Below are 26,555 nucleotides of genomic sequence, written 5' to 3' on the forward strand. Positions count from 1 at the left end.
CCTGCTGCAGCTGATCTGATTAGGATGCGTGCTGCTCTCTGGCTGCGCTGATGTGATAGGTTTCAATGTCAGGGAGCTGGAGCAGTTCGGGGCACACTGATTGGCCGGACGGGTGAACATACAGTGTGATAGGAATGCTTTCAATGTCCATCCAACTGTTATTCCACTTCTTCTATCACACCAAAGCCAGATTTCCTTTTCTCTCAAAATATTTAGCAGATATTCTTGGCATCGTCACAGTGAGTCTGATTTTTTACACGTCTCTCTTAGACTGTTTTGCAGAGAGCCACCCATTTTGGTTTGCAGGGCTCGGACTAATGTTTGTGGTTGGCGATCTGTGGTTGATTTGGTTAAGTCAATTGTTCAAGGTTAGAGGAGCCTGACACTGAAAGCTTTCCCTGAACACTAAGATGTGCGCCTGTCAGCGTGCATTGGTTTCGTTGCTGGACAACGCAAAAAAAAAAGACTCAAATTTTACATGTCACAATTCCTGTTCTCACCGTCAGGAGCTAGAATAAGAACACACCTAGCTCATACAGCCTCCTCCAAACACCTCACTGCTGCAGTAGCCAAAGCTCTGTTACTGCTTGATGCTCAGGCCGCTCTCCCACGACTAATACCCGTCTGACCACATTCACAAGGGTTTAGCCCAATTTTAAAAATCCACCTAAGACACAATGTACCAGTTAGCCGAAAGTCGGCTCTCATGTGTGATACAGCTAATGAAAGACCTTTGAGCACAGATTTTGGGACAGAAAGCATGCTGTTACCGTCACTGTAGTTGATTAGTGGGGCGATATTCAAACCCTTTTACCGTTCTCTTAAAGGACAGGAGTTAACTTAAGTTCTTGTTTCTGAACATGAAGACTGGGACCTTAAAGGAGTTAAGGGACCATACCAGTTGTCTATACTTCACATTTCTTTTGACTTTTTTCCCCAAAGCATACTAGATATTTTTATATTGATTCCCTACCATCCAGATCCCCACTGATTTCCAGTCATTTCAGTATGAACCTAGACAGATCAACCTTTACAGACTTCCTTTTTTTTTTTTCTTTATGTCAAAGTACATTAGACCTTTTTTTACACCCGTCTTCTATTTTTAAATTTCTGGCCACATAAATTAATGAATGCAATGACCTAACTCTCTAATCCTGATCCTGTGTCAAATCGCCGAGTCGAATAGTCACTGTAATAGATTCCTTAATCTTAAGCAAATTTCCAATTCTCTGCACATGTAATGTCTGCCTGGAAGTTTGGAGGTGAGTCTGACAACATGGGGTTTGCTTTGCAAAAATGGTCAACTGGACCACCACCACGGTATAGAGTTATTGATTAAACCACCGTCTGTGTCTGTCATCGCCTTCTCCGCTCCGGCCTCCACATTATAATAGCATCCAGACAAGGTGCGTTCAAATGCAGACCATATACACTGTACCTGGGCTGTAATCGCAAGGAGCTTGAGGTGATTTGTCTGTGTGCCAATAGTGAAATGTCCCCTTAATAAAGTAAGGTTTTTCTTTTCACCTATTGAATATATAATGACACATTCGGGATGTTACCGTGTATACATACAGTATGTTTAAATAAATGAGATGATATTTGGTGATTGATCTTCAAGCTTTATTTGCAATGCAGTGTCTTGAAAAGAAAAATATATTAAAAAAAAACAAAAACAGTTTGTCTGCGTGCTGAGGCAAAAGCTCGTCTATACCTGGAGGGGTTTTCTAAAACTGCACAGCGACGAGCTTTTATGATTCGCAGGTCGTGGATGAGAAGCTAACTGGACTGTTTCAGAGAGAGAGAGAGAGAGAGAGAGAACAACCATCTGCGTGTTCTCTGCTGCACTGGATGCAGTTTCCATGGCAACATGGTGCTCCGGCAGCAAAATCCCGGGAAGACGGTTCGGTCCCCACCCCCATGCGCATGCACACGAGTGCTCCACAGACACTTGAGAGGAGGATGGTGCTCATGCCTCCGCTGTCCGTACCACACGTACACACACAGATCCCACAAGCTCCACCACCACAGTTTCCCAGTCGATATATTTCACTACATGTTTTATTCCCTCTTTACCAGCATATTGTTCCACAGCTCTAGATAATAGACAAAAACTAAAAAACTAAAAAACTAAAAAAATTATCACATTGTCAATTATCCTTGGGAAGAACTTGAACCCTGAGTCCCTAAACGCCCATTTACTTTCTCAATTCATTCTCTGTCACTCACTTCTCACTTTCTCTCTGTCGGTCTTTCATACACCACTCCATCAACAACTGCATCGCCCTTTCAAGGCTGAGCGGCACATTTGTCATTCTTTCCATCCATCAATTCCCAGCAGGATTTGGTCATTTATCTCTTTTGTTCCTCCCATCAGCTGCCCTGCACCTACGCTCTGTTTGCGAGGAGGATGGAAAGAGTGGTAGACTGGGTTGCCTTTTTTCTGTTTGTCACTTCTCTCATATGAAGCATCACCAATTTTCCGTTTGACAGTTTGAGCTTTTCTCTTTCTCCTTACACGCGCAATCTTAAAAAAAAAAAAAAAAAAGAGAGAGAGAGAGACAAGATAGGTAAGGGAGAGTGAGGGTGAGAATCGAAAAATTCTCTGTCTCTTTGTTGCCATATTCCCTTCACTCTGCTCATCTCTTACGCTATTGGACAATCCAGCACCCTCCTATTTTCACACCAGCCAGTCAGCTTGTACAATCTCTGTATCTCTTGCCTCCTAAGAGTCTCTCTCCCTCTCTCTCTCTCTCTCTCTCTCTCTCTCCCTCTCCCTCTCTCCCTCTCTGTCTCCCTCAGTCACTTTCCCTCCCGCTAGCACACACACACATACATGCGTCAAAGCCAGATCCCGATCACACACATGCACACACGCCCTGTTCCAGCCTGCCGCCCTGGACGCTCTGCATGAGGTGCTTTTTGCTCCGGCAATGTCGGGTTTTGTAGATGGATGTCGCTCCCACGGGAGGGGAGCGCACTGAAACTTCCTCTTTCATCCGTCAGGAACCCGCTGTAAGTAAATCTTTCGCTACGACACTTACTCCCGTCCTCCCTCTTTCATTCCATCCCCACTATGTGCCAGTGCTCATTCCTTCATCCTCCAATATTTCCATCCCACACCTCTCTCCCCTTGGTGGAGGGTGCAAGCCCTTCCTTCTCCCATGTCACCCTCTCTCGAATCACCTCCCTCCCACTGGTGGACGCATACACCCTGTGTAGGCTCTATGCAAAAATAATGCTGCGGGACATTTGCTGGCCTATGATGGGTTTGTGTTGTGCAGCATAACCTGAAAAATATTTCCTGCTTGTACATGTGGGACTGACCTGACTGTGATTATGAAGGACTGGAGGGATGAGCTGCAGTTATCTGCTGGGTAGGTGGATTTGGTGATACTCTGATGTGGTTGCAGACCGGGTGGTTTGATGCAGCAGGGTTTTAAAAGGCCTTTTTTTTTTTCAAAATATCGTTTGCCTAGAGGATGTAATAACTAAGATAAGCTCTTGTTTTATTGCAGAAAATTTAAACATGACACAAAAATCTGTTTTTTCTTTCCTAATAAAAAAATTTTTTTTTTATTAGAAAACAAAATTTTAGTAAGTCAGCATCCATCAATTTGATATAACTCCCTACAATCTATGTTATATATGCTGCTGTTTCTCAATATCACAGTCAGGCGACAACCTTGTGTCACCATGTTTACTGATTTCTTACAATTTCAGATTACACGCATTGCATGGACTTGGCAAACTCTTCAAAACTCTTTGGATTTTAATAATGTGTCGACGTCAACTTAAAACAAGATTGTCTGCCTCAACTCAATGTCAATAAAACGGATTTCAGTTCCTCACTCTGGTCTCATTCTAAATTCTGCAAAGTTTACGGTTGATGATGCTGGGAGCAAAAACCTCACTTTGTCCTTAGGCATATGCCCTGAATAGAACTCCAACAAGACAAGACACTGAGGGGACACAGTAGATGACTGCAACAGAGGTATGCACTTTTGTACATGAAAGTGTTGAAAGGCCGGGATGTTGAACAAGGGCATTTTTTAAAAGGCTGGAATAGTGATCCAGGGGCACCTCTGGTCACTGTGGGGGAAGCGGAGACTGGAATGTCCAGCTGGCATGGGAGGAATGTCACCGAATGTCATGGGAGGGGTGAGAGTCGGGCGAGGAGGGATGTAAACTTAACGGTGAAAATACACCGAACGATTGACTGAATGGTTGCCGTTACTGTAACTAATGGCTTTTCAGCCCCATCCGACTTGTTAATGTTGAGGTGTTGATGCTGATGTTGTCGGAGAACTGTCGCAATGTTTGGATCATGAGCTCACTTGATACACATGCTGAATCCGTTATGCTCCAACAAACAGTGCAGCAATCCATAAAAGGAAAGATTTGGAGCCATTTTTCTTTTCTATTAATACATTAGAGTACTTAAAAATGTTTACTCTTTCATCCGATTGGCTTTCATTGTTGTGACACTTGATACACGCACTGTATATTGCGCTTTTCTGTAAAACACTGAGAAATAATTGTCTGTATTTGGTCCCTCATACCTTACAGTGGCATCTAGCACCATGACAAATGACATGACACCAGCACTGATAACCCTGTTAGTTTTTGACAGTTGTAACCTGTGCGTCTGTGTGTGTGTGTGTGTGTGTGTGTGTGTGTCCGTGTCTGTGTTTGCTTGCGTCTGTTAAAGATGTGCTGCTCTGAGGTGATTGTGTTGCCATGGGTAACAGCAACAGAAATTCCTCTTCCATTCTGCACAGTCAAGCAAGTTTATGTGAATGTGTTTTTTTACGTCGCTTTTACACGAACCCGGCAGGGAGGGGGGAAGGTCCTCATGGCAAACATGTACTTTGGCACAGAATCCATCAGGTACGGCTCAAACTCATTGATTTCGAAGTTTTACCTTTGCGAAGTCCGAGGAAGAGAACATTTTGAGTAGAGTCTAAAAACTAGAGGGGTTCCTCTGATAGATGTAACAGCTTTAGCAGGGAATTCTTTAAGAATCTGGTCGAGTTAATTGTTATTACCCTCGACTGTAACAGCTGTGATGGATAATATAGCTTTGATTACGGTTTTTATTTTGGTTGAGTTTTCATCAAGCTTTTCCAAACTCCCACCTCCAGCTTCTCCAACAGCATGCTAAACTCAGCTATCACTTTTTCTGATGGATTACCAGTCAGGTGGAAGTCACATTAGTGATTACTGGGTTATTTGCTCTGTGTTGTGGTGTCAGTTTCTATGTGCATTATCTTTTACACCGAAGGTTTTAGCCTAGACAGTATTCAGCTTATGTTTTACATATTTCATGTTCACTTTTATGTGCATTTCATGCTTCACTTGGAAGCACAAAGAGTTCTTGTCCTCTGGGACAGAAAATATGATATTAAAGTTGAATATTGAAATGTCATTGGCCGGATCGTAATAGACTCTACAGGCACAGTTGCTATCTGACAAAAACGTCTCTTGTCTTGTCCTGTCCTTTCCCTTGGTTGGTTACAAAAAAGGTTTTGCATGTGACCGTCCATGCTTAGATAGGCACGCATGTACAGTGTTTATGTGTGGAATGAGAGTGAGTGCATGTTTGTGCTCTGGTTATGGACATTAAGGTTTTTCCAAAACATATTCAACTGTATTTACTTTGTATTGTGGGGGGAGACTCATGTGGTGAAAGCTTAGTGACTGAGCTGAGAGATGCAGTCATGTCATGTTGGATATTTTTAGACGGGTCCCTCAGGGGGTCTCAGTAATAGCACTGACCATATTATGCCGTTTCTTGAGTGTTTGATATAACAGTCATATGTAAAACTGCTATAAAACGCTGTTGTTTTACCCAGTTTGGTCCATTTCTAAATCCAGTTAAACATTGATTTTGTCCCATGAGAGAGGAGGCTTTTTTTTTTTTTTTGCAGACACACATCTCAAAGGACTCTTACAAAAACTAAGTGTGCATTTAGCACCAAAAAGGGCTAAATGCACACTTCTTATGAGATCCTAGATCATTTTATGTGAAAACCTCTGGGCTCAGGTTATTCTTAAATATATGGCATATTTTTCGCTCTTATTTTCACCATTTTTGCCAAATTGCTCGTCCCATTGTCCTTAATCAGGGAGAGGACTGCTTGTTTTCAGTCTAGGCTTGCAATTCTAACCTTCATAGTGGTACAGAGATTTGTGTGTCGATGCTTCTGTTAATTATAAGCTATGATCTAAGGGTCAAAAGAAGACGATATTCAGCGTACCAATCGGCATTACATAGCACTGGCATTTTCACGTCTCTGATGTTGGAGAGGTAATGCTGTTGTTCTATATCAATATAACTGAAGGATAGATTAGTTACACTGGCTGATGTGTAAAACAGTGCACTACTGATGCTGCCGTGGTCACTGTCTTGATATTAATCCTCGAACCAGTCATGCGTGGGTTCATTGCTTCTCGAAGGACACACGCGCTCCCAGATATAGGCACTGTATGTACTGTATTGAGAAAAATGATGGCCATAAAACTGAACTCTCCTTGCTGCAGCATACCACTCTTTCCTGTAAGGAGAGAAACCAAAGAAAAAGTGGTGACTCTGTGGTAGTAAAAACAAATAGCCCGGTGATCACTTGAGATGGCAAAATTTTGCCTAAATTTACTCTGTCCAGCAAATGTATATGTAGTAGTGTGTTTAAGGGTATAGCGCAACATGAAAGCAATGTAGACATGGGCAAATAAGGTTAAACGAACAGAAAACCGGTAACTTTACTTTTACCATTTGCTATGGCTTGATGATGATGTGGAGCATTAGTGTCTGAATGCTTTTCTGAGGTATAATTAAAACCATAAAACCACTTGTAATCAGCTTCCATCAAACCTCTGTACTTGAAAATCAAAAACACACCCTGTCACCACTTTTTAAGTGCAGCCCTCTAACTACACTCTGTCAGTATCTGTTTATGGGGAATCCTGATGTCCTTGCCGTCTGTGTGCTCTTTTTTTTTTTTCCCCCCCTGACAAGCTTCTATGGAAACGATGTGCCGCTAAGAGTTGAGTGCACCTGTGTGCCTGTGCGTGTTCACGTGTGCTTGCGTGCTGAAGTGTGAGCCGTGCGTTAATATGTTGATACAGGCGGTTCCTGTGACACATTCCTGCCCAGCTTGGCTCAGATCGGGCGAGCTGATAATTTTAGCTGTGCTTAGGTCAGTCACGCCCGCTGTGTGTGGGACAGTGAGGAGAAGGTACCGCCCCCTCGACATTTGTCATCCACTACATCGTCCATGCCAGAGGACTGTGCATGATAAATGTGCGCATTGTGATGGGTTAGTCAGCGGATAGGCTGCCATCAGAGCAGCAATCTGGTGTTTCAAGGAGACAGACTACAAGGCAAACAGCAACTGAACTCGGCGTCGCAAAAGTCTGGTCAGTATGCCGTAGGATTTCTTCAGATGAAAGCAGCGCTTGTACAATCCAATGCAAAAAAAACCCCCTACATTTCTGAAGCCTTTATCATTCGGCTTGTGTTGAGATGGTATCAGAGAGGTGTTTCCTCAACTCTAGGGTCATTTTGAGGCCTTGTCAGGATGAATTGCATTATATTGGACGGAGTTCCTGTTATTGTGTCCCCCAGGAGTGGGGTTTAGGCCACACCCCTAGTTCTCCTGATTTCATGTGAGGAGGTTGACAGTCGTGCAAATCATAAATCCGCTGACCTATCGGCATGACAAACAAACGATGGAATTTCTAATCCCCTTAAGTAAATGAATTTCCACCCTGTTAGGACCCACAGGGTTTTTCATGATGTCTGTTTGAAATCAGCAGCAAGGGGGGAAAAAAACACACACACAAAAAAAAAACCCCAAAAAAACAAAACTAGCAGACTTTCACACTGAGGCACGACTGTTCTGGTCCTTGCAACCACAGAGTAAGAAAAACCAAAACATCAGCTCACGTTACATAAAAGATGTATTTTATCTCTGGCATCTTTCACCATGTTTGAGTTCGGTGTGAGTGTTTCTGTGATGTGAAAGCAAAATGCCCACAGCTGAGGGCTTTTTTTTTTTTCTTCCGTTGTGCTTGGTGTGCTTGTTTTCTGGATACTTGGCTCATACAAAAACCACAGCTTTGTTGTTTTTTTTTAAGGCACCCAGATGATGACAAACATCTAAACGTCCCGCATACCCAAATAGATAAACACGCTCACAAAGATACGGTAGGTCTGTTAAACGTCAACCTACTTGACACAACATTTTGGCCCGGTTCTGTAATGCCCTGTGACATGGAACTAGCTGTTTATGTTAATATATGTTGAGCTCAGAGCATCTATTCCCTCAGTTATTTAAAGAAACAAATTATTTCAGGATCAGCTCCTCTACCCCGCGGCCCTGTGGCACATGCTCTGCTTTCACTGAAACAACTCTCTCTGCTGGGAGAGGGAGAGGGTCGGGTAGAATAAGAAAGAGGATGAAGAACCTGTGCATCATATAATATTCCCTTTGAACGTCTCAACTTCAAAATATATGAATTTTACACTTTAAAATGTGGATTATGAATAGTTTATTTATTGTGCTTCTACTGATGTTTTACAGGCATTTAGCGGGAGCCTTATGGAGCCTGTGTCTCTCTACCTGAGGTGCTCATGTGTCTATTTTCTCATAGCTCAGTGGAGTTGAGCTGCTGTTCTGACGTTTGCCTTGATATTATTCGTGTCAGGAATCCGTTGATGAAGTTCTCTTTGCAACAGAGTGACTATGAGGGGGAGACATAATGGTTTTATAACTGCGGCGGTCACAGAAATAAATTTTGAAATCAAATCTTTTGGTTTTATTTCAGAGGTCTAAAGAACTGAAATGGCTCGATCACTTTTGCAAATTTTATTATTATCTATTATTATCTATGAGACAGTTTCTTTGTAAATTTTTACACTACTACATTCATTCGAAGGCCGTAGTTACAAATTACTTTACAAAATATTATGAGTGTTGTTCGCACGCACCACCAATATATGTAACAATACTTTGGTCAGGGCTATGATCACATAAGATGTGATTTCCCCCCTGCTCGTATACAGGTTGCAGGTGTGAGAGTCTAACATTAGAGAGGGTGCAGAATAAGTTACCTATGTACAGTTTCAGGACTTTGGACCCACACCCACACGCCTAATTCCCTGAGACCAGCTGTGGCGTATAAACAGCTGGGTAGCCGCCACGGCATTTGAAAGGGAGCATCTGTATTTTCTTTTCAATCCATCGATCAATCTGTAATTTGCATGTACAGTAGACCTGAGTGTTAACTATGAGCTGCCAATACAACGTCTCCTTCTTACAGCAGTAAATGTCTCAAATGTCTGTATAGCCCTGTTGTGTGTGTAGGGTGCATATGGTGTGTGTGTGTGTGTGTGTGTGTGTGTTTGCATTTTTTTAGAACAGCCGAGACACTGGACACATGCTGATATTTCTTCTATAAAACACAAACCTTGTTAGCAGTTACGACAGTGTTGTGCTGGTTAACTTTCTTGCTCTAGCTTGGTTTTTCATTCTTACGTTGCATATGATCACGCATGTTAAAAACCACTGTACCCGTGAGGATATGGCGGCGCTGTTTTGGGACATTAATGCTATACAAGCGCACGCGAATGAGTGAGCGCGTGCGCAAATGGAACTCAGATGTCTAACATGCATTACATAAGTTTGAGAGATATGGAACCAGGGACAGCCTCATCTAAATGTTTAGGATGTGGATCCTTCTTGAGTGTTTCTGAGCCATTACTATGCTGGTCATCCGAGGATCCCTGCTCTTTTTCACAGCGTGTGTGTGTGCAGCTCAGAGCACGTGCCTGCAAATGATGTGAAGGGGATGTGAACTGATAGCTCTATATATAGAGGTACATGTATGTGGAGGCTCAAGACTGGATTGTGCGGGAGAATGGAGGCTTTCTGTGCATACTAATAAGGGTTATACAGGCTGGTTCATACACACCATCTTTTAGCTGTGTGTTTACATTCTTATTTTTATCTTTATGAAAACCAAAGTAAGGTCTGTTTTTTTTGTGTGTGTGTTATGTTATTGGGGTAAATTGAGCGGCCAAGGAGGAAAGGGGGAGGTGGGCTATAGTGTGACTCAGATCTGAACAGCTGACTGCGTGTGTCTGTGTGTGTGTGTGTGTGTGTGTGTGTGTGTGTGTGTGTGTGTGTGTGTGTGTGTGTGTGTGTGTGTGTGAGAGAGAGAGAGAGAGAGAGAGAGGGATGGTGTCAGGCCCGGGGCTGTAAGACTCTAACACCATCATGCTAGCCCCAAGATCTCAGGATCATGCTCTGTTACGCAAGAGCCTCCTCATTATTCAGTGTGTGCGTTGTGTGTGTGTATGTGTGTGTGTGTGTGTGCCTGTGTGTCTGTGTGAATGCACTGTACTGTATATACAGTAACTGCGTGTCTTCTCTTCCTCATCATCACGTCTCCTTCTCATCTTGTTCTTGGGACCGTTTCTCCTTCTTCTGTCTTTCCTCCTCCATATCTTCCCGAGCTCACTTTTTTCTTTCCAAACATACCAATATCATCAGGTTTCAGAGCATAGCGGGTACAGGCGGGAGGATACAGCATTGTGCAGGGAGAACTTCTAAAACACAAGACTGAGCGAATAGTAGCATGGTATCAGGTGTGAAGCACCGAGTGTGCTTGGCTGCAAGCAAGCACAGCAGCATCCTTAACCTGTGTTACTGACTTGTTACTTGTCGCAATGTATGATTTACTAAAGGTGCAGAATAAAAAAAGGTAACACCCTCCAAAAATCTAAATACAACTCTAAAGCTATGTGATTCTTTGACAATATAGCTCTCTATTCACTGGCTGGATGTGGGTGTGAATTTTCTTGTTGAATTTTCTGGTGAACGTCACTATCGTTACTACCCTTACTGTCCACCTTTTACTGACCCTGGGGCAGGATGGTTTCTTTTGACTGTCGATATTTCCCAAGGCACAGACCGAGCCGCTGCAGTAGGTTTGTTTCTACCATTTAGCTCACAATTAAGTTCCTCTCAAGGCATTGTATGGACTTTACGCTTAGCTAACCCTTATTATTATTTTTAGTTGGAAGAAAAGGGCAAATTTAGAAACAAATTGCATTTCTCTTGTAGTGGTATAAACCTTTTAATATCTGAACATTTGGAATGAAACACTTACAATTACTTATTTTTTTCTGATTATCTAGAACCTTTTCATGCATAGACCCACTATATTACGTGTACTGGTTTCGGGAGACTCATTGTGGGTGCCACTGGTGGTTTAGCTGCCTCCTGTTTAATAACTGCAGGAGTTGTATATTCTGATCGTTTCAGCAGAAAGCTCAGCATTAAACCAATAATGCTGTCGAGTGCTCACTGCGGGGAAGACAACAGTCTTTTTCAAAGGGCTGCCCATGCTAGAGTGCTGCATTTCATTTATATTGGTCATATCATATGTTTGTAGGAATTCGTTTAGTTTGGAAAGGACAAGCCTCAAATCTTGTAACTACCGTCAAGTCCAGCAAGCATTTGACTCATTTGTGTAACAGGTATAAAAACAGTGGTTCCTACTCAAATCAGTGGAAGTTCTTCAGAGGCTGTAGCAATATGAAAACATCTGAAACGGTGCCACCATAATCTGTATGGGTGACTCAATAAATCCACCGCAGACAGCTACTGATATGTCATTCTCCGAGTGGTATTTTCATCCTCTCATCCTTTACTTCCTGTTCAACCCAACGCAGCAGTCTGGCCCGTGAGTTCAGGCAGATGGGATTTTGGAAAGGTGTGCGTAGGCGTGGAGGAGGCAGCGCCGGAGGCGAGGGAGGAGAGACGACTGGACTCAATCCGCACAGATTAACTGTAGATTGATGTTTTTTTTGCAGGAAATCGTCACCTCTCGCTCCAGATTAAACTCTGACCACTTCATAAGGACAGGACGTTTAAGAGATTGGGAACAAAATTATCCTGTGATGAGATACAAAATGATAATCCCCTTTTCAGTATTAAGGGTTTTTCTCAATCCCTGAATATGTGTAATTTGATACGATAATGCTAGACGGACAAGCATATGTTCCAAATTCTCATTTTAAGATTTTTTCAAAAGAGTGAAATCGTGAATTATATAACTCTATGTTTTGTCTGGCTGCCCTGTGTGTGTGTGTGTGTGTGTCTGTGTGTGTGTGTATACTTGGCTGGCTAAGTAATGACATATTTCTTCATAACCGTAACTGTAGGCCAGATGATCCGAGATGTTTAGCGTCGCCCATCAACTGCTGTACCTGAAGCAAGCTGCATTCAAGACCCCAACCTGCCACTGGGCCTGATCATCATAGTTTTTCAGAGTGCACAACGTTTCACAAATTAAATAATAACACAGCAGATTAAGGCATTATGTGCAATATGCTCCGTGATTCAAGACTTTTCTTCTTCTTCTTTTCTGTTTCAATCTCTATCACTCTCTCCCTCTGGCCAGCAGGAATTGTTGGCCTATGATGCAATCCCACTCCGTAGTCTAAGCTCCCCAGCCAATCAGAGCGCGGCAGTAGGAGGCTATCCAGTCAGCTCATGCTTGTAAATAGCACTGACAGTAGGAGGGACTTTCAATTTACAGTCCCGCCCTCTGTCGTCGTCCCTGTTCAGCCCCTTTCAGTGTGTGTGTGTGTGTGTGTGTGTGTGTGTGTTGTATGGAAAAGGGAAAAAACGAGAGAAGGAAAAGGGAAAAGGAAGAGTGGTCAGCAGGGCCGAAGGGAGAGACGGGAGGGTGGGCCTTCAAGCGTGGGTCAGGGCGTGTGCGGATACTTCAGTGTTACACTGACTTAACACATAGCTGCCATGGAGCCCTCGAGACTGATCTGCTCCACTCTACTGACAGTAGGTATCCTTTATGTCAACTCTGTGCATGTTCGCCCTTGTGTTCGCGCATTGCATGTGTGCATGTATGACTTTAGTGTATCAGCTCGGCCGTCACCAGAGTGAAGTGTGTGAGTTTGTGTGTTTGTCCAAGCTGTCAGCACATACATTGTGTTCACCGGTGCTGTGCAGGTGCATGACAGTGAGCCGAGAGGCAGGTGGTCTGGTACTCTTGCTGCATTGCACGCCCTTCCCATATAAACCTCCCTATTAAACTGTCCGTCTCTCTGTCCCTTTTCCCGGGCCTGCTGTTGAACTGGGAAGAAGACGTTCGTTCTCCTGCCTGGCCTCCTCCTATTTTTCTTTTTTTTTCTTACCCCACTTCAATTCCACGTGTGTGTTATAAGAGATACACATGAGCTGTGAGAATCCAATTGTACAGTGAAGCAACCGCAGAGCTTTTAGCGCTGAATGAGACAAAGAAAGTGAAAGAAATAATGCTACTACTTTGTATCCTGTTAAGCCAGCAGTGAATAGACGCATTGTGTATTAACTCCACGGGTGTTAGCTCGTCGTCACACACGAACCTGCTGCAACCACGCACTTAAACGCACGCACACACAAGCGGTTAGTTACGCATGCAAATACTGTAATCCCGAGAGTGCGGGGAATTACTCAGTCTAAGGTCAGGAGCGACATTACTGCTGTTATTACCGCATGTACTGTATAATTGCCGGGAGAGTTGTAACACATTTCATTTTGATGGTATTAGTTGACAGTTCCCTCCAGGATGCGTCCTCCCAGACATCATTTTTGAAGCTTCCTGCAGTCCTGCCCGGGCTTGGCTTCATCGCACACGGCTGCCTTCAGCTGCAGAGCCAAAATTACGGAATCTGCGAGTCTTCAATCACTTTCCTAACTTGCCAAGCTTGTCAGTCAACCGGTAATGGTTACTTTCGAGCTTTAAAACTGAGCGCCGTGGCCTACTTAGGAGTCGAAGCGGGTGTGAATGAAGCTGGGACCACCGTCTGCTGAATAAACATACGCAAAACATGTGACACTGAGCAAGCGTATGCACTCATGTGCATGCATGACTGTCACGTGTGTCTGTTGTTGCACCATGTATGCATTTTATGTTTCTATCAGCTTGATAGTTAGGCTGGAATATACAAGAGTTTTGCAAAAGTGCCAAGCCTTTCATCCATCAGTTAAACTTGAAGTTCAAAAGAAATATTAAATGATGTTTTAAGGTTTTAAATTTCCATTTTCTGTGACTGACACTGAGCAGATGGTTTTGGCTTTTGGGTTTTGAGAAATAATTCTTATTCGGGATTTATTCCGATTCAGAATCTTATTGTGCTGTGGCCACCCAACAGTAATGTCTTTTCAAATACTGTCTAACCAGCAGTAAAAAAATGGACACCAGCCACATCACTCTCCAGCAGTCCTGGTCTTATTTTAGTTTCAGTGTCATTGCCTCCTCGCCTACACGCTTATATACATGTCTAAATTTAGACAGACGTCATTACAGAATGATGATATTAGTGTGATATTAGATCAGTGTATTCTGCTACAGAAAGATAGTGGCAAAGAAGTGGGAGACCTTCAGTGTAGTATGCAGTACATCCTGTGGTTGACCCCCCTTTAATTCTAAATTATATCAAGAGACATTCAAGTTTCTTTTCGTCAGAATCCAACAGAGACAACCAGATACTCTTGAAGTGCCAATTTTAAGTGAAGGATTTATAGAGAGCAATGCATATTTAGATTCAGACAAAACACAAGGTACTTAACCACTAATGATTTCCATCAAACACCTTGCCTGTGCCCAACCAGAGTGTGAATGTGACTTGTCGTTCTCATGGTTGACAACTTAAGACGTGACCTTTACTCTCCCAGTCTAGAGACTGTGTGTCATTGGATCCTTTATGCAAAGACTGGAAAAGATACACGCCTGGCTCTCACCCACCCTGATCAAGTGTGTGTGTGTGTGTGTGTGTGTGTGTGTGTGTGTGTGTGTGTGTGTGTGTGTGTGTGTGTGTGTGTGTGTGTGTGTGTATGTGTTTGTGTGTGCAGTAGGCAACAAATGACAATAGGACACGAGCAGAGATGGAACATAGGGGATTGAGTGTCGTATTAGATCCAGCAGTGACAGATGTGCAGACAGGGGGAGAGTCTGGTGGGGGGAGGATGATTATCAGTGTGTTTGTATTTTTTTTTTTTGTGCATGAGCTTGTGTGTCCTTGTCTGTTGTGTAAGTGCTTGTGTTCATAACTCTATCTTAGGGCCAGGCGTGTTTGTTTGAAACACATGCCGCCATTCACTCATCCCTGCATTTGTACGAGCGCATGTGAGTGCATGTCTGTGTCTGAAACATGAATAATACATGTGTTGACCTACTGAGAAAATATGGCTGGACTACATCACTGGAGCCAGTTAGCAACACAGAGATAAAATGGCATGCACGGTATTCATGAAAGGGGCCAATTTAAGACTTGGGTCAGGTCAGGCGAAACTGTCTTCTAACAGATACCTGCTGTCGTGGCCTTTTTCCACATTCCTCACAGAAGATCAAAATGGCATGTGTACATTCTGTTATTCAGACTGGAGTTTTTGCATGCTTAACACCCAATCCCTCCGCTTCATTCACACACCAACCGCACACCAGCGATGGGAACGTGATGCAGTAGCATCGTCAACATACCACTGTAATTGCTACGCCATATGATATACGAATATCAAAGTGGGACACGTGGGAAACAGCACTGGTGTGTGTTGCCAGGCAGAATATCCATACATCGCAACTGTAGTTTCATAATGGATGAGATTATGTAAGGCAAGGGGCCTCTCTGTTCTTGTCACCTGACAAACGTTTTTGCTACTATAAACAATGAATAAATTATCGGTGACATGTATGCATTGCAGTTTATTTGCTATTTAAAATGTACAAAAGCAGTTTAAATCAGTGCCAGCATAAAAATGTTTGGTAACATTTAATATACATATTAAACCATTTCATTGATGACGTATTTCTGTGTTTAAGGCAACATGATCTAATTAAAGGAAAAGGTTGCCCAACCACCAAAATTAAAATGTAGGGTTATAACCTACTATCACTCACAAATTGATACACAGGTCACTCAATCCACACAACAAGTAACTAGAACTGCTAGAACAGTAATTTGTAAATGCTAAAGTTCATTTTTCACCTTTGAATCAAACTTTTTAATTATATATTTACTCTAAATCTATGTGTATGGAAATGCTCAAAAAATGACTGATTGAGCCTTTCAAACCATCAACTACGTTATTTTTTTTAAAATTCAGATTTAATGCTTTATTTTATTTAGGCACATGTGGCTGGATCTAGAGGCTGCTAGTAGATCACAGTATAAACCTAATAACTGAACCATTAACTAAACGAACTTTAGCAGTAGAAGTAGAGACCTCACTAATGACCCGTAAATATAGACAGAACGACAAACACAGATAGAAGGAAACATCGACTCTGCTCACATTCTATTTCCAGTCACACGTGTGTGTGTGTGTGCGTGTGTGTGTGTGTGTGTGTGTGTGCGTGCGTGCGTGCGTGCGTGCGTGTGTGTGTGTGTGAAGTTCATGAATGGATGTAACTATCACAACAGGTCCAGTTCATCAGGAGTCCTTTTTTTTTTAGTAGGGTTTTGTATACTTGTATGGGCAGGAAAGCTTGTTTTAATGTCTTATTGTGGATTTGTAATAAAAGGCTCCTTTTTAGCTACTTATTGTTTAGTTACGAAACCTTTAGTCTCCTTCAATTTCCTGCTTTGGTGTTAACTGAGATGTTCATCAAAAGCCAGGCACATGGTCATTCCAATTTGTCTACACCGGCTCCTGTCTGTGTACTCGGGACTGGTGCTTGTCTCTATTTCATGCAGTTCTCTTTAAGCTGGTTTGTCTGGTATTAACCTAGAAATAACGCCACAACAATGGACACGTTTTTATACTAATCAAGGAATTAAACAGCTTTGTTAGCTTTGGTTCCTGGTACCTCCCGTGGGAAGTTTGCTGAGCAGGAGCGGCACCCCGAAAGTGACGCTCGACAAAAGCCTTTATAGACAAACGTAGGCAAATTTTCATGCATTTATCTTTGTCTCTCTGCAGGCTATCTGCTCTCGTTGTCCGTGGCTTTAAATGTCCTCTGCCATGGCAAAGCGCGAGGCTGGGAGCACCAGCCCTGTGGTGCGTCAGATAGACAAGCAGTTTCTGGTCTGCAGCATCTGCCTGGATCACTACCGCAACCCCAAGGTCCTGCCCTGTCTGCACACCTTCTGTGAAAGGTAACTGATATTTTTCCTCTCTGTTTCGGTGAAGACTGGCAAAAGTCCCAAATATCTACACTTCCCTGGAGCTAAACCTGAGACAAACCCAAGTCTCTGCTCACCCCTGTTCACTCCATCTGCTACATTTAGCTTTTTCTGGCCGTGCAAAGAAGGTGGTATAACACAATATTTACCATCGCTATGTCCCTCCAGCACTAACCCTCCCTTCCTATTACCGAATTCTCGTCGTAATTACATCCCCTAATAGAAGAACCTCATCCAATACGAATCCCTACCCTCAATTAAACAGCTCGGAGCACTTCTCCTCACCGACTCCACTGGGATAAGTGCATTCCTTCGCGTCAGGGACCACCAATGACTGCAGTCTGAGAAAAAGCCCCATTGTAGGGAGACACATTTTCAGCATTCAATTTGCAGTTCCTTAGAAAGGCGAAACCCCCTCAGGCGGATACTTACTGGGGCCTTTTCGTGCCGAGCCAAGCAGAAGAGGCTTTTGGAAAGCTTGTTGTGTGTCAGGGTGGGAGCATGGAGAACGAAGAAAGGGGCATGTTGTTAGGTGCAAAGGATAACCAGGATTATGTTTCAAACTGGTTTACTTCTAAACCTATGATCAAACAAATATTTATGGAATAGTTTCGAATAGCCACACAAAGTATGGGATAAATCCTTTTTCCATGCAGTGTGAGGGGCATTTGCCCACCAGAGGGCAAGTTTAATCCCCGGTTTAACTGGATGGCATGTGATCTGAAGCCCTGCTGAGGTGAACAGATTTTTGTCTGGAGCTATACATGATGTAGCCAGACAGATGTTTTAGTACTGGATGGGCTAATGTAGTGTTAGGGGTTTTTTTAGGTCCTAGCTGGCAACCCCTGCTGGTCGTATTCTGTTAACTATGGTGTGGTATCACTTTTAACGCTTAATTTGTGGTTATCTGTAATTAAGCGTGTAAACTTACAGTACAACGGCTTCCTAATATATAGAGATCAGGATCAGTCCACCTTGGGTTATACCAAAATAAATGATATCCTCCTACCATAGGGGCGTGTGGCAGACAAAACATGGAAATAATTAAAGAAATTTTGAAGGAAATTTTTAACTATTTTCTTATAGTTTATAAACCAACAAGTATTAAAGTAATTGAAAATTGACTGCTGAATCAACAATGAAAAGATTCATTAGTTGTGGCCCCATCACAGACCTTTTCACCACATAACTGTTTGAGCCTGAGGTCGCCAGCTGGCTGTGTGTCTGACAAAGCAACAGTAGTTTACTCAGTGTTATTGTGGTGTTGACAGACTGGTAGGTAGACCAAGACTTTTGTTAAAGCTCTCCCTTCGTTCTCGAGAGCTCCAGACTGCAGTTACACCAAAGCTTTGTTGACACAAGCCTTGGTGTTGTCATAAATTAAACAGAAAGGTGTTAGTAGGCAGCCCCGACAGCTGCCAGAAATCCCTGTGTACAACAACAGAGACTTATCCCCGACACTGACCTCAGGTTTATTGCAGTGTTAACCACAGAATTAGCGATCACAGAAGCCAAAGAAGAAACAGCCATACATCACGTGTTGGACGGCAGCCAGGCTGTAGGCCGGGAATGCGGCGTAATCTGCATATAGCGGCTGAATTCTGCTGACCGTGGGTTTGGTTTAGGCTTGAGGATGTCTTATTTTAAATCCATTGCCTCCTAAGGGCAATTGAAACCAACTTCCTCAGCCTGTAGGGGTCGGTGGGATGGATGTGTGACTGCTGCCGGGAAGAGGCTCGGCCAGAATCCAACACCTCCTTACATGTACACACACGCACACACACACACACACACACACACATGAACTTATGAACTGCCACACACAAACATATATTCTCCCTTGAGACCTTGGTCTCTTTGCATCTCTGTTAGGCGGACTGGTTTGCCAGATATTCAGTCACTCATTGAAAAAGTGTGGGTGTTTTCTCGTGCGGCTGTGGGCTCTGTGTATTGATTCGGATTCCCACCTGTGGTGACAGGAGCACCATTTAGGCACTGTCTCTCAGTTATGGTGATAAGGTGGCAGGTCTCACTCTCTAGTGTCTGGTTAAACATTATACACACAATAAGAAAAGAATTGCATTGGTATATTTTATTCTCTAACTCATGCTCCCCCCCCTCCCCCCTCAGTTGTCTCCAGAACTACATTCCCCCAGAGTCTCTGACGCTCTCGTGCCCAGTGTGTCGGCAGACGTCCATCTTGCCAGAGAGAGGAGTTTGTGCCCTACAGAACAACTTCTTTATCACTAATCTCATGGAGGTTTGACTCTTAATCCCTTTTTTTACTTAAAGTCAGACGCAAATGTGTTAGCCCATCAGGATTCTCAAGTACTTTACATGGAACAAAGAAAGAGATGCAGATGAAACCAATTATGAGGTAAACAACGAAGCAAAGAATATTAAAAACAATTACAGACGGTACTCAAAGGAATGAGCCAGAGAGTTTGTGTGTGTTCCTGATGTTGTTTTTATGTGAGAACAGCTCTTGGGTAAAATAGAAGGAGGACATTTTTTCAGACTGAGGTCATTCTTGACTTCCTCAAGGGGCTCTATTCAGGATTTGTTTGCATGCCCTTTCTCTCTATTCTCTTGTCTCCTGTCACCTGTCAACTGTCTACTGTCAAATAAAGGAAACCCCCCCCCCCCCCCCCCCAAAATACAGTGCACAGGAACACAAATTCTTATCTTACGAGTCCACTGAGACTTGCTCATTAAAAAAAAAAAACAGCATAATGAAGTTTAAACTGTCTCTGAGCAGGTCCTTCAACGAGAGCCAGAGTGCTCGAGGCCAGAGGCCTGCAGTGTCCTGGAGTCAGTCAGTGCTGCAGCTGCAGGAAAGCCCCTCTGCTGCCCGAACCATGAGGGAAAGGTGGGAGGCCCTTTTGTGATGCCTCCGCTCAGTCATCACTTCACCAAAATTGTCCAGCCTCTTTTGTTTTTTGGCAATAATTAACATAAAAGAGAGTGAATGTAACTTAAATTCCTTGCCGATCTGCAATACCCAGCAAGAGAGAGTGAGCACTTCTACTCAGTTTGTCTCCCCCTGCAGGTGATGGAGTTCTACTGCGAATCATGTGAGACAGCCATGTGTCTGGACTGTACAGAGGGGGAGCACCGGGAGCACGTGACCGTTCCTCTGCGGGACGTCTTGGAACAGCACAAGGCTGTACTGAAGACACAGCTGGATGCCATACGCAGCAGGTGGTGACCTGATACCTTGGTAAAGCTTTCAGTATATATTCCTCACATCAGGTGTTTTGGAAGCTTAAGCGTTTGGCCCAGATTTGGCATCTGCCATCAAACACCACCTGTGCCGTGCTGTACCTGGCATGTCAAAACTTGGTGCTGATTATTGAGGCACAGGTCCATGTTCATTACAGTTAACAAAGTTTTTGTAGCTTTATAGCAAGTTCTTTATCAGATTTTTAATTACATTTTAGGAAGGATTTATTATAAGATCGTATCCACGATTTTTTTGGGAGAACATTTTTTTCATCGTGTGTTCTTGTGCCATCTTGCAGGCTCCCTCAGCTGACGGCAGCCATCGAGCTGGTGAGTGAGATCTCTCGCCAGCTGAACGAAAGGAAGAACGAGGCGGTGGCAGAGATTACCAGCACGTTTGAAGAGCTGGAACGGGCGCTGCATCAGCGCAAGACGGCCCTCATCACAGACCTGGAGAGCATCTGCAGCGCCAAGCAGAAGGTTAGTTCGATTTGCACATACTCATATACAGTACGTGCTCTCACACACATGCACATGCATATATTTGTGCACTTGCATCTTTGCACGCTTGTAGTCAGACACACATGCGCACACATTCATATTACAAACAAGTAGGCAAACATGACCTGTTTCATCTCTCACATTCCTGTCAACATCCTTCAGCCTGCTGACTTGATAAAAGACTCTTTATGCCCTCTCTTCTACCCTTTTTTTTCTATATATTTCACCTGCCTTCTCTCATTTCCCATCTCACATTTTACCTGTTCTCCACACACTCTTGCTCTTTTGTGTCCCCCCTTTTCCCCCTTTTCCACTTACCTGAGTGCAGGTCCTGCAGGCCCAGCTTTCATCTCTCCTTCAGGGGAAGGAACACATCCAGAGCAGTTGCAGCTTTACAGAGCAGGCTCTCAGCCACGGGAGTGCTACTGAGGTGGGCTGGCAGACTGTAATTTGTACAAGCAAGCTAACAAACAGTCTACGACTCCTATGGGAAAAAGCTATCAAATTCGGTGCAGCAGTGCAACAGGATGTGAGCTCCTGCAAAATAATTGAATATTTTGTATTAAAAACTGACTTGGATTACAATGGGTCTCTTGCAAGTGTAGGTGCTGCTGGTTCAGAAGCAGATGAGTGAGCGGGTAACAGCACTGGCCCGACACGACTTTCCCGAGAGACCACATCAGAATGCACACCTGGACTGTCAGGTATGAACTGTTGCTTAATCTGATTCGAACTATTTGTCTTCTCTCGATCTTCATTTTTGTGACCTGACTGATCTTCCCATATGGTCACGTTATGTTGTCACTAAATATCTCAAGTTGTAATGTGAAGATGTAGACGTGAACCTCTGCAGAATATAGATATTAAAACTACGTTAAGCAAGTTTTGGCATCCAACAGACACAGAGCAACATGACCGTCCCACTGCAGTTGTATTTATGGTCGTCTGAGGGCTTTAAATCCAATATTCACTCTCCTTTTACCTCTGATTTGTTCTCCACCAACTTGAGAAAGCAGAAAGGGAGTGGAAGCAGTGGAAAATGTTGTGTATCTTGTTTGCGGTCTGCTCCAGGTGGAGACTGAAGGTCTGAGACGCTCCATTCAAAACCTGGGTGTTCTCCTCACCACAGCAGCTGTAGCTCACACCTCCGTCGCCACAGGAGAGGGCCTCCGCCACGCAGCAACCGGGCAACACCACACCGTTACTGTGACAACGAAAGACAAAGTACTGTCTTCAAGTTCTTCGTGCCTTGCTGTCATTTGCTACGTGTCGAGTGAACCATGGATAGCAACTTTAAATTTTGCTTTCTGTTGACTTGCATATTTGTTTGCTTTTGTCACTTGTGTGGATATTTCAGTTTAGCTTTACATTCAAATTCATTTTTATGCGATTTTTCTCTTCTTTTGTTTTTTTGCAAGATGTCACTTATTTTATGGTGGCAACTCTGGTCACCAAGGCAGTTAGTAGGGATTATTATTATCAAAAACAAATCTGTTAGGAGCTTGTGTTGTGTCTGTAGAAAGTGATGCCATAGATGCTGCAACCGTGTGCATATTGCTTGAACATCAAGAGATTTTTTTTTGTTCTGAAATTGAATCAATGACCTCTATCTGCAGGATGGGGAGCTGGTACGGACAGGAAATGCTGTTTTGAAAGCAGAGATAATGTCTGCCGATGGGAATCGGGCTGCAGAGACAGAGATAACGGACAATAAGAATGGAACATATGAGGTGGGCTACACGTTACGCTCAGAGGGAGAGTACTCCTTTGCTCTGTTGCTGTACGGCCAGCCGATACGTGGCAGCCCGTTCCGCCTGCGGGTGGTGAAGCCCTCGGATGTGCCACAATCTCCAGATGACGTGAAGAGGAGGGTGAAGTCTCCCAGTGGGACCGGGGGCCACATACGGCAGAAAGCAGTGCGACGGCCTTCCAGCATGTACAGCACCACCAAGAAAAAGGAGAACCCCATTGAAGATGAGCTCATCTACAGAGTGGGTAAGACAGATGACCCAGGAGAGGAAGTTCATTTACCTGCCACACCAAGGACCATGTAGACCTAGGTCACAGCAGGAAAAACATAAAAATTTCCTCTTCAAAGACAGTCTATTTGTTGTTTTGAATGTTTTATTCTATTAATTGTGGATCAGGAATATGCGACATGACCGCGGATTAGTTTCTAAACAATAAAACAAGTTTTTAGATTGACATTCTCCCTCCCTGGAAGCTACTGTTTTCAGTTCATGCCAGCATTCACAAGCTATGTTGTCAGGACGTCAAACCCAGAAAACAAAAACAAGCAAACATGGATGTTGTGAAAAGGATAATAAGAACTTGGTGGTTTCTAACTTGCATAATAAATGTTGACTCTCAAATTTTGATAGTAGAGTATCCCTGCCATGCAAAGATAATGTAGCTTCTACATATGAATGAAAGTGTAATAATCGCACCGTGATGGATTACCTGGCTCAAGCAGGATTTCAGGTCTTTGCAAGTTCATTTTTGAACTGCATTGACATAAAGAATAACCTGCCTGGAAGGTAAGAATCGAGTTGTGCTTTGAAAGAATGATCGACATCATTGTATGTACGAGCCTTTAAGGAAAAATGTCTACACACTGAGACTAAGGTAAAAATATTAAACGTCACACCTTCTGAGAGAGTAATTATTTTTTTGTCAGGTTCCCGGGGCAGAGAGAAAGGAGAGTTCACCAATCTGCAGGGAATCTCCGCCTCTAGTAACGGCAGAGTGGTGGTGGCCGACAGCAACAACCAGTGCATACAGGTGAGAAAGACACAGAGAGGAATGAAGATGCGTGTCAGTGCAAACATGTATGTATTTGCGACCATGTAGAATAGGAAAGTACTGTTGTTCATGCTCTGTGAACTGACTGGAACTGATTACAGGTGTTCTCCAACGATGGCCAGTTCAAGATGCGCTTCGGGGTCAGAGGTCGGTCTCCGGGGCAGCTGCAGAGACCGACAGGTGTCACCGTGGACATGAATGGTGACATTGTGGTGGCCGACTATGACAATCGATGGGTCAGCATCTTCTCCTCTGATGGCAAGTTTAAGGTGAGGTCTCAGAGAATTGCATCGGCTAATCAGCAATACAGTATGCCTCATTTGAGGTTTATTCGTGTATGCTAGCCACTGAAAAATACGTTTTCTGAAGGGGAGTTTGGGTTTTGCATGTTCTGCCTTCACAAAGTAAAACAAAACACCACATGAACAATTTTGACCTCGCTGCCCGACTATTAGCCTCTTTCTATGTTGGGTTAAACATAACGAAATAAACACAAAGACATAAAGAGATAAAGATGGTTTAGAAGTCTTCTCAAACGTGTTTCACGTCTCTCTTTCCCTGCTGAAATCCTCTTTGTCCTCCGCCCTCACAGAATAAGATCGGTGCAGGCCGGCTCATGGGTCCTAAAGGTGTGGCTGTGGATAAGAATGGACACATCATCACTGTGGACAACAAGGCCTGCTGCGTCTTCATCTTTCAATCCAACGGGAAGCTTGTGACTAAGTTTGGAGGCAGGGGGACGTCCGACAGACAGTTTGCCGGTGAGGAGGAGGCCTTAATATGTCCCACTCCCAAGCAATGTCCTCTCTTTCAGTGACGCCGTCTGTCATTGAGGCAGCAGTGTCTACCAGCTTTTTAAAATACATATTCCATGATTAATGTCTTTAGCATATGTAGGCATACTATATATACTATATTACTGTATTATGAATTTTGAAAGAGTTCGACAACATGTTTTGCAGCTTGAATTTCTCAGTTGCTCACAGTTGACATAAGCACTCATTGTGAACACGTTGACTAACGAAGGTGCGGTTTAAAGTTTCAGCTTGGGGCAGCAAACGGCATAAGGAACACGTACAGTTGCCCTCTCTCACCTCTCTTATAAGTAGATATTGGATGTGCTTATCTGGGCATGACAGTAGGAAATAAGGCAGAGTGCTAGTGTTTTTTTTTTGAGACTGCTTAAATTCTCCGCTCCATTCTTTGGTAACACCTCCACTGCCAGTTTGTGCTTTTTTTTTCTTATTTCTGAATATAGACTGATGTATTACATTGCATGTTACATTCTGTTCATAAATGTAAGCCTGTATATACTTGTAGGCCAAGCCCCGGGCCACGCAATGACCCCCTGCTCCCCCCACAAACTGTGCCTGTGCTGACCGCCCTACTCTATTTTCTTCTGTGCTTATCCTTTATCTCTGACTACCTATTTTTCTTTCTTTCTGTTCTTCCTCCTGTTTTCCAATTCAGAAAAACTTGGCCCAAACTTAAATAAATCTGGCTCAGTTTTCAGTAAGTACTAAGTGTGGCCTTGCTGCAACCTTAATCCCACAGTGCAGTGCCCTCTGTCTAACCCGACTCCCTGATTATGTGTCTCACCTCTTGAACACTCAAAATTGCTGACAAAATTGTTGGATCAAGCTGTGCCTGTACAATTATGATCAAACATACAAGTACATGCCATTGTGATATTAACGTACTATTACAGTAATGAACATTCGATCACGTGCATTGTGTTTTTTGTGTAAATGGCTATGAAAAGATCCGTTTGTATGATTTTTCACTGCTCTGACTCCAGCGCCATGAAACTAACCAATGTTCCCTGTTTGCCATAGGACAATCAGTGTTGTGAGCTATAGAACTCAGCCGATATGTTTTCACTTTGCATAAATACCTACCCATGGTACATTTTTTTGGGAAACCATCAGCGTAGCCTCTAATACTCTGAGATTAAACAGACTGCTTGTGCGCAGACCTTTTAGAATGGGGAGGGGACTGAATCTCAGAGCCTTGAGCCTTTCCATATAATCTAACTTTTGAGTATTAGTACTGCTTTGACATCCTGACAAGACAGAAACAAAAAAATGCCAACAGACTACTCCAGGGGAATCAGAACAGCTAACCATTAGATTAACCTAAATTACGTAACTGCAGCTTTAGGCACAAGTAGTTCAAATTTGTTCAAACAGCCTACTAACAGTGAAGGGAATGGTGCAGACTACACGAATCAATCATGAATCAGCTCCAGCTACAGCAAATTCAACAATAACCTGCCTCCCTCTCCTCGTCCAGGTCCACACTTTGTTGCAGTTAACAACAAGAATGAAATTATCGTGACCGATTTTCACAATCACTCTGTGAAGGTAAGACATGCTTTGTCCTGCGTTCAGAAGAAAACCTTTTGAAAACACAATGTAACATTCATTCACTCATTCATTTTCTATTTAGTTTGTCCAAATGGCGATGTAGACAAAACCTGTGGTTTTACTCACCTCCTGTCCCAGGTATACAGTGCAGATGGAGAGTTCTTGTTCAAATTCGGCTCTCATGGCGAAGGCAATGGCCAGTTCAATGCTCCCACCGGTGTGGCCGTTGACGCCAACGGAAACATCATCGTCGCTGACTGGGGGAACAGCAGAATACAGGTGAGATGGGCTTTATTCAGTCTGCTGTCAACGTCACACCTTAGGGACTTGAAACTCATATTCTCTGATACGCAGCTTGGGTTTCAGCTCAGCAACAGTAAACCGCCGTCTCAGTCGCAGCTGCTTGAAACCTGCAGATCCGAGCGTCCGAGCCCTTGGTTACTTCTACACCGCAATGCCTGTACACTGCA

At 43.5% G+C, this 26,555-nt stretch overlaps 1 protein-coding gene across 8 annotated transcripts in view; it reads left to right on the forward strand.

The window, feature by feature from the left end:
• The window catches only part of trim3b (tripartite motif containing 3b), a 29,644-nt gene that overhangs the window by 312 nt on the left and 2,777 nt on the right, over positions 1–26,555 (forward strand). The window contains exons 1-16 of one of the 8 annotated variants that reach the window (XM_040150818.1): positions 2,946–3,015; positions 16,992–17,167; positions 19,325–19,454; positions 19,953–20,063; positions 20,244–20,395; positions 20,716–20,896; positions 21,246–21,347; positions 21,523–21,621; positions 21,989–22,141; positions 22,534–22,912; positions 23,595–23,698; positions 23,821–23,988; positions 24,312–24,480; positions 25,190–25,231; positions 26,012–26,082; positions 26,224–26,364. In XM_040150818.1, coding sequence (XP_040006752.1) covers positions 17,022–17,167; positions 19,325–19,454; positions 19,953–20,063; positions 20,244–20,395; positions 20,716–20,896; positions 21,246–21,347; positions 21,523–21,621; positions 21,989–22,141; positions 22,534–22,912; positions 23,595–23,698; positions 23,821–23,988; positions 24,312–24,480; positions 25,190–25,231; positions 26,012–26,082; positions 26,224–26,364 — 2,148 coding nt within the window. In that variant the 5' untranslated portion in view covers positions 2,946–3,015; positions 16,992–17,021. Of the gene's footprint in view, positions 1–2,945; positions 3,016–3,316; positions 3,378–7,288; positions 7,420–12,759; positions 12,874–16,991; positions 17,168–19,324; positions 19,572–19,952; positions 20,064–20,243; positions 20,396–20,715; positions 20,897–21,245; positions 21,348–21,522; positions 21,622–21,988; positions 22,142–22,533; positions 22,913–23,594; positions 23,699–23,820; positions 23,989–24,311; positions 24,481–25,189; positions 25,232–26,011; positions 26,083–26,223; positions 26,365–26,555 lie in introns of those variants that run through there. The other 7 variants (XM_040150819.1, XM_040150817.1, XM_040150820.1 and 4 more) reach the window with 7 other exon arrangements.

Source organism: Xiphias gladius, chromosome 17 (assembly GCF_016859285.1).
Source record: "Xiphias gladius isolate SHS-SW01 ecotype Sanya breed wild chromosome 17, ASM1685928v1, whole genome shotgun sequence".
NCBI lineage: Eukaryota > Metazoa > Chordata > Actinopteri > Istiophoriformes > Xiphiidae > Xiphias > Xiphias gladius.